This window comes from Taudactylus pleione, unplaced genomic scaffold (genome assembly GCF_031769625.1).
Source record: "Taudactylus pleione unplaced genomic scaffold, aTauple2 ptg000016l, whole genome shotgun sequence".
In the NCBI taxonomy this organism is placed as follows: domain Eukaryota; kingdom Metazoa; phylum Chordata; class Amphibia; order Anura; family Myobatrachidae; genus Taudactylus; species Taudactylus pleione.
In genome coordinates, this window is record NW_028284418.1 from 34428651 (window position 1) to 34445277 (window position 16627).

Below are 16627 nucleotides of genomic sequence, written 5' to 3' on the forward strand. Positions count from 1 at the left end.
AGAAGCAATCTTCACCCGGTCCAGGGTCATTGATCAGACCACATGACTTCCTCTGCCGTAGAACTCTGGCCAGCTGCCAGCACAACTTAGAATCTAGCCCTGTCTGTACCTCTCCTGCACACAATAAAGGTGGAGGGGGTGCGCTCATTGCACACACTAACTTCAGGCTGGTGGCGCCCTATCAAATCCCAGCTCCCTAGGTAACTTCCCACAATTTCATTATCTATTGATGGCACAACTATCTCCTCTAGCCACAAAGTGCGCTGTCTTGGAGTTATCCTAGACTCCTCCCTCTCCTTTAAACCACACATTCAGCACCTCTCGCTGTCCTGCCGTTTCCACCTAAAAAATATCTCCAGGATTAGACCCTTTCAAACCCAGGATGCCACTAAAACCCTCATCCACTCACTGGTCATCTCCAGATTGGACTACGGTAACCTTCTCCTAGCTGGCCTTCCAGTCTCTCACCTCTCTCCACTACAATCGGTTCTCAATGCTGCTGCTTGGCTCATCTTCCTCTCCAGACGTTCTACATCTGCTTCCCCTCTCCTTCAAGCCCTACACTGGCTCCCCTTCCCCTTCATATGCCAATTCAAGGTTCTTACACTCGCCTACAAAGCCCTCACCAAATCCTCTCCCTTCACACTCACGTCCGCCCACTTCGCTCAACAAATGCATGCCGCCTCTCTTGCCAAATGATTACTTCCTCCCACTCCCGCATCCAAGACTTTGCCTGTGCTGCTCCCTACCTTTGGAATGCTCTCCCTCTCCGACTCTCCACCTCTCTACAAATCTTCAAATGGGCTCTTAAGACCCACTACTTCATCCTTGCCTTCCAGCTCTCATCCTAACCCACCTCATGCTCTTTCCTCCCCATCTTCCCCTTCTGTGTCACGCCTGTCTGTCTGCCCCTCCTCTTTAGAATGTAAGCTCTCACGAGCAGGGACCTCTTCCCTCATGTGTTTCTCTTTACATTTTCTTCTACTCTTTACTCCCCTTAAGGGCACCTAACACGTGACTGCCAACTCCCGGCAGCTTATTGTGAGTGCTTTAATTGCTATTGCAGCAATGTATATGAATTGTGTCCTTGTCCTGCCCTGTAATGTACTGTACTTGTTTCTTGTTCACTTATTATTTCTATGAATTATGTAAGGCGCTGCGGAACATTTGTGGCGCCATATAAATAAAGGATAATAATAAAGGATAATAATAATAATAACGCTAAGCTGCTTAATGGTAGCATTGGGCTTGATTCCGGCTGGTGTCAACTTTTGTCTGTCTCTACTCTGGTTTAACCAATACATCAGGGCGGTCATGGAGTGCTAGAAGGAAATTGAATTATCAGGTATACATGATTTACTTATATTGATAATATTGGGTTAGGGAAGGACAACGCATTGCCTTCATTCATTTACTGCACATTTGAATAATACCCAATATCACCAACACTCACTTTGAAAAGGAAAATGCTAATATATCCGGGAACAATGCACACAAGGAATAATAGCTTCAACATTTTCCTAAAACGCAAATGACATGAAATTGCATTCTCATCTGCCATACACTCCCCTGGGAAAGCCAGCCCTGGCACCAACTGGCCTGTGACTGGCTGGAGGCATGGTGGAGAGACCCCCATGCTGCAGGGGCCACCTCTGTGTCTCCACCAGCCCAAGCTGGCAAAGCCAAGTGTCGCTTCCTTAAAATCAAGGGGGACCCCACGTTGGCTTTCCCACTGATTTTGGGGTAACTCACACTGGTCTATAAGGGACAGAGCCTGTTACCAATTAGAGGAGACCCCAATACTTTTTTTTTATTACTATTTATTTTAACTTGCAGAAGTAGGTGAACAGTGTACACGTACTCTTGACAAGCTCATCGGTTATTTGGGGGAAGTGTCCAACTTTTCCCCTCACTGAAAAAATAATCATCCAAGAAGAAAAACATGTTTAATTTTTCCTGTTAGTTGGAAAGACCAATTTAGGCCACTTTTCAGCATGTGGGAGCAAACTGGCGAATATCGTTTGCTCCAACACACTACAGTCCAGGCCTAGCCAACCTGTAGCTTTCCAGATGTTGTGAAACTACACATCCCACCATGCCCTGCCAACAGTTTTAGCATTCCCTAATAGCAAAATTGAGGCAGGGCATGCTGGGACTTGTAGTTTCACAATAGTGGGAGAGCCACAGGTTGGCCAGGCCTGCACTACACTATTATGGCCATCCTAAGGATTGTGAGAAATAGGTTGAATTTTTTAATTGAATAAATTAAAGGTAACAAAATCATGGTCCTGATCTTTCTAATATAGTGTAGCAATCAGAAAGCATTATAGAGTTTGACCCGACCATCTTCCACACAAACTTATTGTATCCTTATCATAAAAAAAATGCTCTTAATTGGAGTGTATCTTCTAATATCACTGCCGTTATGTAACAACACAAAGAACGAAAGCATAGCTCCTGTAAGAACACCAGTCCAGTAGTGACTATAGGTATTGATGATATATTGGAACTAGTTACCTTCAGTGGATCAAGTCTTGCAGTAAATTAAATGACATTAGATACTGGACTGTCCAGTCTGGACATGAACTGTAGCAAAAACAATGTAGACATAGACATAAATACATGCTTGTAAAATAAGTCACATTACATACTGGATTGAAGCTAAAGTGAACATACAATAATGTAAATCCTAGATATGGGATGACTTACATGGCCGGCCAGGAGGCCTGAGTGGGGATACTGCAGCAGTTCCTACACCTTTGCTCTGAACAACAGACTTCTCTGACATTTTCCTACAGATATGACCATGGAATATAATAAGAATGTGAAATGTGTAACTTGCCCTTTGGACATGCACAGTATACTGTACAGCAAACCACTATATGTAGGATTATGTGCACCTTAATATACCCCTCTGAAGTCAGTCTACAAAACACTCCCCTAGTTTTCAACTGTACAGTACACATATGAATTACACCTGAAATGCAGCTTATATAAGGAGTACTTTATATAGGTATCAGTTACCACCAACAGATACCAGAAAAAAACATCAAACAATATCCACATAACCAGCATAAAAATACTGTAACCAGTCCGATCATGTCTAGTCAGCAGTTCTTGCTTTACTAAAGTGCTAGTTGTAAACCATGAATTGCTGTGGGAAAAGTACAAGGAATAAATGACTGTAAACTGTCTTGTACGCCAACGTGCCACATAAAACTTTAGATGGGCATACAAGGAAATAAACACTGCAACACATCCATGTGAAAAGTAATTTTAATTTAATAAATGTATGGAAAATAAAACTTAACACAGATCTTTTATGCAGAAAACAGTTTGGCATTTCTCGAGTGCATGACTTGCAATTAACCAGAATTACAGAATGGAAATAGGAAACAATGTATTAAGCATTTTCAGACTTAGAGATGCATAAAATATTACCTTGAAGCAAAACAGAAACAGCCAATGGCCTATCTCTAGAAATATAAGCCAGCTGCTGACAAGGTGGCAACAAGTCACTGCAATGCCTAAAGGACATAGGAAAGTACAAAGGTGTTCGGTAGGACATGGTCTAGATTGTAGTTGTCCCATAGTACAAAAGGAGAGGACAGATCATGCTCATTAATTGCTCACAAAATGCAAAAATACTCATCGTAAGGTTAAAAAAAAAAAAAAAAAAAAAAATCCAAAGCAGTGATGTCACAACAATATACACACAGAGGGGTGATACTTTGTATGAGAATGCCCCATCCCTTGTGTGATTGAAGTGCTGAAAGCATGCAGATATCATGGAGGCTTGTCGCACCAGCAATGCGTCACCCATAAGACGGGCTGACATTGCGATCGATGTTCAAAGGTAAGAATGATCTGGTAGAAAACGGAAGTCAGTGAGGAAACGGGAAGTTTCTGGCTCATTTCATTCTATTGTTTATAAAATGTTTAATGTCTGACATCGCCTGGTCTGAGAGAGTGCATGGGAACATGAACGAGGCATTAGGAATGACGTGAAGTGAGCACCAGTTCTCAAACTGTTTTAAAATGCAAATAATGTTGCAGAAGAATTTATAAATATGTATTAGAAAACCATAGCTTATACAGCAATTTATGTGGCAAGCCTTGAAAGAGGCAATCTGTGGGATCCTCTATTCCTGCTATCACACACTGTATGTATGTACAGATGTGCCTTCATACACTGTATGTATGTACAGATGTGCCTTCATACACTGTATGTATGTACAGATGTGCCTTCATACACTGTATGTATGTACAGATGTGCCTTCATACACTGTGGTCTCACTCACACCAAACAGGACCTCTTGGCGTGCCTGGGTGACTCGGCAACGCCCATCGTCTTTCTCACTCACAGTCTGTGCCTTATTCACATAAATAGAACAACTGGAAGTGACCAAACTACTCTGCTAGATTCCACTGATCAATTAGATGTGCGACTGAGTCTGAATCTGTGTACAAAGTGCTACCATGCAGCGGCTCTTCCTCACGCCAAGTCCCGTTGTGCTTTATCTGCAACTTTGTATATGTTTAAAACTAATTCCAGTGTGGTTAATGTCGCAGCCCAGAGTCTCTAGTACACGGAGAGGTGTTTCGCTGCAACTGTGATGTGAATAAGGCTAAAATTTTAAAGTAAAATATGGTAAGCTACACCTCTGGTGCGGCTCAGATGTGCTGTATGGTGTATAGAGGCTAGGTGTACAGTATGGAGACACATCTGTATCTAGGTAACACAACCAGGACCTGTACGAACACCACCACTCTCTGTTATGCTGGGTACACATTAGATGATGTGTATGGGACCTGCTGGCGTGCGGATAGTGCATACACACTTGCCAGTGCCAGTGCCGGGTCCGACGGGAGATAGGGACGTGTCATGCTGCAGAATGACATTGTTAGCAACATCCCCCGTCGCCCCTGCAGTAGGGCCGACGGGCAATGTTACCAACGACCCGCGGGAGCACACATATCACAGGTACACACTAAACGATGTACCCGATATGTCACTCTGATCTGCAGGATCGGACGACTTATCGTCTAGTGTGTACCCAGCAATACGCTTGCTATGGAAGGAGATAAATACGCCATAAGACTTTATTATACTGTGTTACCCTTTTTCTTAGATATAGTTAATTTCTGTATGCACCCTTATTTTTTTTTAATACAAAATCATATGCAGTAATTAATTCAAAATTATTTTCTTTTCTAGATCTCTGCTGAAGTAATTTACTTAACTTCTACGAATAGAATAATATAATTATCTTAAAAAATAATAGGCTACTGAAGCAGTAACCTGGAAAATTGACCTCTGGTTCTACGTATCTGTGTCCCCTTTCTACAAATGCTGAATATTGCACAGTGAGCTGCTGTTGCTTGGCAACCTGAGAGAGTTTGGGGTCTGGCTGTACCATGTTCTCCTCCTCCCATGCTGGTCACCTGACAATCCATTATACACACTTTTACACTTACACTTGTCTAAATATAGCAAATTATTGTTAATAAAATATAAGGACTAATATTAGCTGTGCAATATATCTAACTATGTTACATAACTGATTAGTTGAGCATGTTCGTTTTACACCAAATCAAGTATTACAAAAACAGCATGAAATTAACAACGGCAAAAACCTCCAATCGGTACGGGAACCCATTTTTGATATGCAACCAGTAGCGTAACACCAAGGCTTGCTCATTCTCAGAGTGGTAAGTTACCAACCAGAATGCTGTGTAACCAACACCTAGACAGAAGGAGAAAAGAACCTTTATAGGTGATACTGCGGTACCCTACATACAAGAATTATAATGACCGTTTTTTTCCCGTACTTCTTTAAAAACAGACATGATTTGGTTAACGCTCACAAAGGATAGGACAGGATATTAGTAAATAAACTTTTCACCATAAAAGACAACGTCTAGAGATAAAAATTTATTTATTTAGCGTCTCAGTCCACATTTTTCAGCAGTTACTCTGCAGAACGACAGTGCAGTCTACAAGGCTATTAGCAGTACCCTCAGTTATCATTGCACTGTATATTTTAATGTAGTCCCAATTCAGTTTTGCACATAAATGTCAAAGGAGAGGATGCAGAGGTTGCCATCAATTCAACCCTCTCGGTGCCATACTAAGTTACTAACCACGACACAACTTACAGTAACTAAAGCTGACTTCAGGGACAGATGTAGCTGCTTTTACCTTAGGACAAGACCTATAGAACCATTCTGAAAATGATACAGGAAATGACTGAGGTGGATGATGACATTGTTCTGTTGGATAAACAGGAACTTACTGTATTTCCATTTTTTAAAAGCCATTCACCTCTTCCCTCCCCCAACCACTAAACATTATACTCTATGTACTGTATATTAATTAATTAATTACAGTCTTTATATTACAATCTCACAGTAATAAAACACTTTTTGCCTATATTTCAGTTTTTTCTTTTACAGACCACATAGTATACAAACATGATACTAGATATTAATTATATATTTGTGAACCACAAAAAAAAAATCACATCATCTTAAAGATCAACCATGGAAAGATTATGTGGGGGTTCTCGTAATGCTGGTGAAATACTTGGGGTGGGATGTATCCTTCATACATTCCAAATATCCTGTTATTCCTCCTTAGGTTACACAATGCCTACACTGGTTAATGAGGGGAATTCATCTCTCCTGTATAGGCATCCCCGTGCATGGGCCTAATCCACTATGTGTACTGACCACCCTTACTAGAACTGTGACAACCTGCATTTACCACAGTAGCACACACAGAGTGATTTAGTATACCTGTTCCCTCATAACAAATATGGAGTCTATCGATTTACTACAGACTAGCGACATCACTGAGGCATGAAGGAGAGTTATGTCATGGTTCCTAGTGAATAGATAAACTGCACACTCATAAATCTTGGTTCAGGCCAGAAAATAGCTGCTTCCTATGTACGTAGGCAACAGGTACTTTCAATAAAACTCCACTTTCATTATCTGCTCTACTCAGATAGCACTTTGGCATCAACAAAATATTGTTTGCCTCATCTAAAAAAAAAAAAAAAAAATTGGACAAAACACATTACATTTGCCATTAACACTTTGCAGCCACTAAGGAAATATTTACTTGTCATTTGTCACTGAATTGATATGTACCGCTAGCTGGTTATATACTGACCACAGCTTTGCTTTTCACTTCATGTATTTCACATTAGACACAGAATAATCTTACAAATATGACGCCCAGAAGTGAAGCTAGAACACAGGACTTGGGTCTTCTCAAGTGACTATTTGGTTTAGATGTTCTTGAATGTGTACTAGAATAGTAAATCTAATCACTGCCTGCTATGACAATAATTTGTTATCATTTAGAAAAATGTATTGGAGAAATGGGTTGATTTTTTTTCCCTTCAAATAGCTGAAGGAAGGAAATGTTTGTACCCGTACTGTAGTGATCATAAAATCAGCAAAGGCATTGGCAACGTTGTAATGCAGAACTATCCCTAGATCTCAAGCTTGGTGGAAGATAAATAGAGCTTCCTCAGTCACTAATTAGATGCCTCTGCTCCTATATTACAGCACATAATGCATGGAATAGAAATTACAATGTTTCAAAATCAAACTGGGTTGAAACTCTATAATAATAATAATAATAATAATAATAATAATAATAATAATAATACTAAATGATAGTGCCAGCCACTCACTAGACCCAATTGCTGACTAGAATTTGTCACAGGAAAAGTTAATGTGAACTTTCAGCCAATCCAGAGAGGATCTCACCTATAATCCGGCAGTGGCTGCTAATAGTCATTTTGGAATTTGGATTTCTCAGGGGATTTGACTGGAAACTCTGAAATAAGGCAGCACATTCTGGTTTTAAGAGCACCACAACTAACTATTAGATCATAAGATCTGCATTCCTACATTGCATCATGAGCATTGTAGAAAACTAATGGGACATTTGCAATAACTGCAAGATCATACAATAGGGATCAGTTGGCAGGGGTCAAATATCTGTGAAATATCTATGTGGTGTGTGCATATGTGAATATACACACTTATATATACATACACACACACACACATATATAGATATATATATACATACACACACACACACTATATTCATACATATAAATATATATACACTCACATCATCTTAAGAGAGTGTAGATATGCTCCTGAATTTGGTGTGTGCATATGTGAATACACACACGCACACATATACACACATACCATATATATATATATATATATATATATATATATATATATATATAATTACCCACACTATATGTATGTGTGTATATATATATATATATATATATATTTATACACACACACACATCATTTTAAGAGAGTGTAGATATGTAAATATGCTCCTGAATGGATTAATTTCGTTATACAAAAAAAGCAGATACTGTATTAGCTCTTGTACAATTTACAATATGTGAACATTACATGCACATGTCCTCTAATATGCTTCCTTTATCAGTTAGACTGAAACAAGCAATTGTGAACTTGTGTTCTTCAGAAGGTCCTCAAAATAGTTATTTATTGACCACTAGAAGACCACACTGTAGTACTCACAATGCTGATTCAAACAGTGACTGGACTTGGATGTAGCAGGCTACATAGTTTGGTCTGTCCAGCTTTAGAAGTCAGTACAAGTATGGGAGCTATCAGGAAACCCACTATACACAGCATTAGTAGATACCACACTATTTTGTCAACATTGCCTTCAGTTTCTGTGAGTAGTATATACCTTTATGGGGATTTTTGAAAACAGTCCATTATGAAAGATGCCACAGAGACATGATCCCTTTCCCTGACATTTGGAAGCATTCTGCACTTTCCTAATTTGATAAACACTGTTCAGTTTATGTGGGTTGGGTATGAAATATAGGCGGCTAAATTAGTGATGCCTAACCCTAACCTCCCCCCTGTGGTGCCTAACCCCCCTTCCTGCACCCTAAACCTAACCCTCCTGGGGGTTGCCTAACTGTAATCTCCCCCCGAGGGTTCCTAAACCTAACCCTCCTCCCCTCCCCCGAGGCTGAGACCTAACAAACCCCACTTACCTTTGTTTGGGATGCCGGCTTTTGGGATTTCAGCATCAGGATAAAGATAGGAGTCAGGATTTCGACGCCTATCTTTAGTCCCAGGTCTGGCTTCCGACGGCCAGCATTCAAGCAGCCGGTAATATAACTACATCATGTTTATATAGCTCTATATGGAATTTCCAGATGTTATATCTCCGGTCATGTAAACATTATAAGATGTTGCTATCTGCTTGAAAGGAGACACTCCTAAACTGTAGAGGTCAGTGATGAATTATAGTAGGGGTGACAGGGGTGGTCGCCCAGGGCCCTCCGCACAGTTGCAACTATTGTCTTGATATGGTCTCTTTAGGCACTTCAATAGCAGTCCTCCCAGTTCCTCGGCACTACTTGGTCCTGGGCCAGATACCAGCAGCATCGCAGACATGATGTAATGATGATGTGAAGCTGCCAGTCCCGGTTAGTGCTGACTGGAGAATGCTTGAAGAGACAAGCAGTCTGGAGACCGAGGAGCACAGTATGACCTAAGGTAAGGTAACTACCTGGACTGGGGACTTACTATATAACATGGTGGCGGTAGCGGCAGAGGGGGAAGGGGGCAGATGTGATGGGAGCAGGATTAAAAACATAGAGGGATCAATGTTATTGGTGGTGGTGGGGGGGGGGGGACGGGGGGACCTCACAGGCTATTTGGCCTGGGGCTCCCACAAATCTTAATCTGATCCTGATATGGGTTCTAGTATTCCTGTATTGACCTGAGGTCCACATTATAAAGCCAGGGGCTCCATTAGTAAAGTGATGTATGCCTACAGACCAGGCTCAAGTAATCTATGAATCTTCAACTTTTATAGAACCAACTTCCAATATGTCCTGCAAGATAAAATACTTGGGGTAAATTTACTAAAGGTTGATTTTGGCTTTTTGGTGTATTTACAGGTGATTTTAAGTCGATTTTGCAATCAGGGATTTATTAAAGGCAAATTGACTATAACATCACCTATAACACCAAATTTCGGTCAAAATCGACTATCAACTAAACATCAGTATTTTGCCATAGAAGACTACAGAATCCCCTCAATTACTAACAGTCAGATTGGAAATCGACTTAAAATTGTCTGCCAATCCGACTTTATAAGCCCCCAAACAATAAATCCTACCTGAGGAAAGTGCGTTTGGGAGCAGCATGCACAGATCACTATGATCTGTGCATGCTCTTCAGGGGTTTCAAGTATTGAAATAGTAAATTTTTTTTTAAAAAAATCCATAACCAGCCCTGGTCCTCTAAGCCTGGTCTGTACCCAGAAAATTGTGGGAAGACCCAGTGTAGGGTTCCCCATTTTCCATTTACCAGCACCTCCTGCCAAAGCATTATGCTGCCCCAAAAAAAGATCATTCCAATCATTAACCAGCACCCCTGGTGGCAGTAGGTGCAGGGGTAATGGGTTAAATTATGTAATAATATTGTACTTCACGGTGGAACTAAAGGTTCCAGCCAGCCTGCCCTTTGGCACTTTCTAGAACTACAAGTGCCAGGAGGCCATCGGCACCTGTATCCCATCTGTGTACAAAATATAAAAAAAAACACAGTACTCACACCCTGAATATTGTACATCTCTTTCACCTGCACTCACACTTCATACTTATCTACATCCTGAAGGAGGTCGGCCCTCTTCTCCAGTAGTGGTCCAAGGTCTTGGCAAAAAAAAAAAAAACAGATTGTGTGCCTATGGACAGGCAGAGGTCATTGCCGGTCAGCTCCATGACTATAATTGAGCAGGCGTTACCATGGAAGCAGCCACTCAACCAATCAGCGGCTGCTGCCATGGAAACTGGACACTGATTACCTGATGGCAGCGAGCGCTGATTGACTGAGAGTGGACACTACCATGGTAATGTCTGCTCTGTTATAGTGAATGGAGCTGATCATTTCAGGTAGCAGTGCGTGGGTGAATGAGTGAATGAATTAAATTAATGTGTAATAAAGATGTACAATATTCGCAGTATGAGTACTGAGCTTTTTTTTAAACAAAATTCTCAGTGGGGATACAGGTGCCCACGGGCTGCTGACACTTGTAGTTTTACAAGTGCCAAAGGGCAGAGTGGCTGGTACCTGTAGTTCCACTGTGAAGAACAATATTATAACATAAATTAACCCATTACTCCTGCATCAATCGCACCAGGTATGCAGGGAAGAGCCCTGTGCTGGTAATGCTTGGGAGGGAGGACCCCTTTTTTTCCGAGGATTGCCAACCCTGGGCTGACCAGTTTGGGGCTGCATAATGCTTTGGAAGGAGGACCCCATTCTGTGTCCCCTCCTGCTGTGTCATTACCACTCCGGCTGGTTCAGCCTGGTGCTGGTATATGGAAAATAGGGGGAACCCCACGCTGGATATTCCCCCGAAAGGTTTAGGGCTGGTTATGGATTTAGGGGGGACTTCACACCATTTTCAGATATTTTTTTCATTAGTCTTAACCCTTTTCTAACCCCTAAGAAGCATGCACAGATCATAGTGATCTGTGCAAGCTTCTTTTTAACACTAATTAGGGCAAAATTAATCAAAGATCAATTTTTGGTCATAATCAACTAACTTTGGAAAACAAAAATCGACCAACATCTACGTCAATTTTAACATGACAACTAAAATCAACTGATTGTAAATGAGCTATTTGGAAACACAAAATCAATGTTGGTCGATTTTATATTGATTTTAAATTGACCTTTAGTAAATTTTGCCCTGGCAGTCCAAAGATTTTCTACTCATGCTCTAGACTCCAGAGACTGGCTCAATTTATGCCTAATGTATAACCCTTAATCAAATACTGCTTCATACAAAACAGAAATGCATTAAGCCACTACTTATGCAAATTGAACAGGTACGGTATATACGATGAGACTAAAATGGCTGATCACACAACAGTAGTGACAAAACAGTCATATCTATTTATTTTTTTAAACTACATTCTATCTTGGTACGGGGACATTTGCCAATATTATAAAACACCATTTCATATTAGATCAACGTCTCTATGTTTAGCGGTCTTTTAAATTATGATTTTATGGCACAGTTTTGGCATTAGCTCAAGATTATTATGTTTGATTTTATGAGTGAATTTAATTGTGAAATTGACATACTAAGTACTTCCTGGTGAACGGAGCTTACCTGCAACCTGTGGATTTTGGGCAATAGTGCACAATGACAATATAGCTCTACATATAGATTCCGCAATTCAATAACAATACATCTAAAAACAATATAAACATGAAATATTTACTCAGCAGAATAATAATATGTTTATAAGTAACAAAGAAAAATGATAGTTGATTTCATTTAAAATTGGTCAATTTTGTTTATCCTCTAACACACAGGTTCTCAAACTCGGTCCTCAGGACCCCAAACAGTGCATGTTTTCCAGGTCTCCTCACAGAATCACAAGTGAGAAATTAGCTTCACCTGTGGATCTTATAAAATGTGTCAGTGAGTAATGAAAACGCCTGTGCACCTGCTGGGTGACCTGCAAAACGTGAACTGGGTGGGGTCCTGAGGACCGTGTTTGAGAACCACTGCTCTAGATATTGTGCCCTCACTATGGGAGAGCGTACATCATATGTGAAATGGGAAAAATACAAGCCAAAAAAAATAATAAATAGTGGTAAATCTAATAAATTACATAGGTTGAAAACACTAAAGAAATACGTACATGAAGTTCAACTTTCATGAATTCTAATTGCACTGCAGACCAGCTTCTAGTGAATGGCATCACAAAATGAATGGTCTGATTTGCCTGGGGTACCCAGCATCCAATATATCTCTGTTAATGAGTAGTTTGCAGATCACCACATTCAATTATATACTTTGATATATGCATAAAATGTAACAAAAAGAAAATCTTTCTGCAGTGCTAAACAGTTCATTTTCTGGGGAGAATTAGTAACGTAAAGACTTTTTAATAAATTAAATAATATGCCTGCAAACAATAAAAGACATAGCTGATAATATTTCGGGCAGGTAAAACAGGACGCATTTTTTTTTTTTCAGTTCGGGCAATTCAATTGAAGCCTGTTTTATCCGCCCAAAAAATGACCTGTTTTTGGGTGAACACACACAGGATCCGTGATAAGTTCAATGCACTTCAGCCGTGGCAGGCGCGCTTCAGGACTAATTGAATAGCCCCCAGGGATGAATTAGCTGCGGTACATTACTAGAATCAAATTAATTCTCCCCTACATCTAAAACTACCTAACCTGTTTTTTTTGTCTACAAAAGAAAAAACAACCTAAAAAAAAATAAAAAATATTATATATATATATATATATATATATATACACACATATATATGAGGAATTGAAAGATACCAAGGAAATATTCAAAGCCATGGCTTCCACACAGCTCTGGGTTGTGTGGGCTGATGAAACTCTCTATATAGACAATTGTGACAATCTGTACATTGAAAAGCTTTGGTCACTGACGTTCCGGTAAGCCTATACTAATATCGCCCTTTATCCAGAGACAGAGGATCTAGCATATTTGATTAACAAATAGCCTAGAAGATAATCTGGAATGTCTATAAAATAACTTAGTGGCTACTAAATGACACACACATGGGTGCTAGGATATCTGTTTCCAGATCTACTTCATATGTCAACTAATTATGTTCTAAAAACAGGAATAAAAGGCCTTTGATGTATCAGTAGATGCTGGGGCAATTGGCACTACATACGTATATATATATATACATGAAATCGAATGTTACTTACACAAGTTGTATAATCATATTCTATAATGAATTTGACACTAACCAAAGAAAATAATCTTATGTGGTTTCTTCTGCTTATGATGAGTAATCGGATTTGGTATGGAATTTCTGGTGAAGCAGATAGGTCATTGGTTAGTGATAAGTAGGGAAATGGTGATATAGAGCAATACAGGGATTATAGGTTGTGTATCTGTTTTTAGTGTGTGGAAAACTAATGTAAAACAAGTGGCATTCTAGCCCACCTAACAAACTGGTTTAGATTGTAAATATGGCTTAAATGCTTGGCATATAAATTCAACTGCATTTTATCGTAAGACTTTACGTTGTCCCAATTATCCACACGAATTTCTACTTTCACTTGTAACAAAGTCACTCCCTAAAGCTGTGGTTGACAAATGTTGCTGGTAATCTTTAGGTGCTATACATCCAAAGTTGGCCTGCCAGGTCCAATGTCTGATGGGAAAGAAGTAAAGAAGTCACTGACGGACGTTTCTGACACATGCGGAGAATGTTGCGTTGTTTTTGCCTTTTTTTTTTTTACGTTAAGTGTAAACTTCCCTTAAGAATTGTAATGAAAATTGACATTCAATTTTGTTTTTTTTTCTTTTTTGTTTTTTTTTTAGCATGAAAGAAAACAATTCCCGGACCTCAAAAAGGAGCATTAATACTACAAAATATCAGCATGACAATCAAATTCCATAAAGTAGTAAAAGTGCAAAAATATGTCACAAAAAGGGAGGAGTCCAGTTAAGTAATGGCACCATTCTGAAATGAAGAAGCCATTTTGCCCTCAGAAAATCTAAGTTCCATTTTTGCTGCTTTGTCGTTTCACCCTGCTTGCTCCTCTCAATTGCGCAAGTAGCCGAAACATATACAAAACGAGAATAGAAATTCTGTACATTGCCCTTGTGTGTTTAGAACAGGAGGTTTTCATCTCTTCATTGTCGCCATAAAAAAGGATTAAATTGTAGCAAAGTTTATGTGCTGTATGTGTTTCCATAATGAAGTCCACTTAGGTTTGCAAGGAAACTTTATTACAATTATTTTTTTTTTTGGTAGTTTCCCACTAACAAAATGTAAAAATATGGTCCCGCTGGATTTGAATGGCTTACATATACAAGAAAAGGTTTAACATCTTCATCCTGACATACAGATATGGACTTCACTCACATGCAGGTCTCTCCTCTTACACAATCCATATTGTATCCTACACGCGGGCAGTGCTTACAGTGATTCTGCAGCTTGTTATCCATCATAGGAATCTCACTGCTGGTTTTAGAAGCTGGCCTTTTACAGGACTGAGCTTATCGAAGCATGTACCAGCAAAAAGTATTAAATCATGCAATACTTATTGGTACCAGCTTGAAACCCAACACACCAGTTACAGAGGAAAGAGGGGCCTCAAATTCTTCTTTCACGGAGATTTGTCCTGGCAGACCATTCACGATTTCTGCCTGTTGCTGCTGTGCGTTGGTCTGCAGCTTCCTCTTGAAGACACGTGACACTTAGCTTTGGTGGATGCGACGGGTGGATCCAGATTTAGAGAAGGACTGGAGCGTGATTTCTTAAGTCCATCCTCATCATTTTCTGCAGAGTCGAACAAACTGGTTTCAAAAGCTTCCAAATCTTCAGTACCCGCCGTCAGTTTGGCCCTCAAGAGCATGGCGTACGTGCCATAGCGGGATTTCTGTAATAGGGAAGAAAAATATATACTAAATACATAAAATGTTCTGTTCTTTCATGCATCATTACATGTGGTTAGTGTATTTTCTATCATCACTTCTGAGGAACTTCACAGCTAAACCACCCTTTCATGTGAGTCTGCCGGATGTTTTAAAGTAACAGTCATTAGAAAACAAAATCAGCCTGGTTTTGCCAATTAAATAACAGCTACTTTAAAACATTGGGCCGCCACGTACAGAACTCGCCGGTGCCAGCAGTCCGCAGCATATAACATTTACCCCTATGTTTGAATTACATTCGTTTGTCCATCTTTTTATGCAGGCCATGACTTTATTTTAATCTATAAATGGTATTTGTACATTTATAAAATTAATCTGCCATTTCATGACACCATTTACTATTTTGTCTAAATATTTCTGTACTACATATTATTACCCATACACAGGTTGGGGTCATCAGTAAATATGGACACCTTAGTCTGGAATCGGTATGAAATCCCAACGCCGGAAGCCCGAACGCTGAAGATCCTGACAGGGGTGGTAAGTATACTATCCCTACTCTTCTCCCCCCCAACCCTAACCTCCCCCCCCGGTGGTGCCTAACCCTTACCGCACCCTATACCTAACCCTCCCGGGGGGTACCTAACCCTAACCCCCCTCCCTAGAGCCTAACTCTCCCTGGGTGGTGCCTAACCCTAACCTCCCCCCGGGAGTGCCTAAGCCCCCTCCCTAGAGCCTAACTCTCCCTGGGGGGTGCCTAACCCTAATCTCCCCCCAGGGTTGCCTAAATCTAACCTCCCCACATCCCCGGGGAAACTGCGACACTTACCGGGGTCCGGATGTTCAGGATGCCGACCCCGGTATCCTGATCACCTTCAGGATATCGGCGTCGGCATTTTGCCGGGTGGCGGGATTCCAGCAATCCCCTTAGTCTCTAGGCCATTTACAAGCTCCTTAATAAAAACAAATGTAGACAAAAGAGCTTTGTACAGACTACTGTTCTATTATTATTATTATTATTATTTATATGGTGCCAATGATATTAGGAAGCACTATATAGAGACAAAGTAATCACTACACACAATTTTAATGCAGTCTGAATATATGCCGTTTATATTTATTCTTTGT

General features: G+C 40.2%; 1 protein-coding gene across 1 annotated transcript in view; it reads right to left on the reverse strand.

Annotated features, from left to right (window-relative positions):
- Positions 1-14852: 14852 nt before the first annotated feature.
- Positions 14853-16627, reverse strand: part of PSD (pleckstrin and Sec7 domain containing) — a 266492-nt gene continuing 264717 nt past the window's right edge. The window contains exon 18 of the mRNA XM_088473556.1: positions 14853-15504. Coding sequence (XP_088329682.1) covers positions 15259-15504 — 246 coding nt within the window. The 3' untranslated portion in view covers positions 14853-15258. The remainder of the gene's footprint in view (positions 15505-16627) is intronic.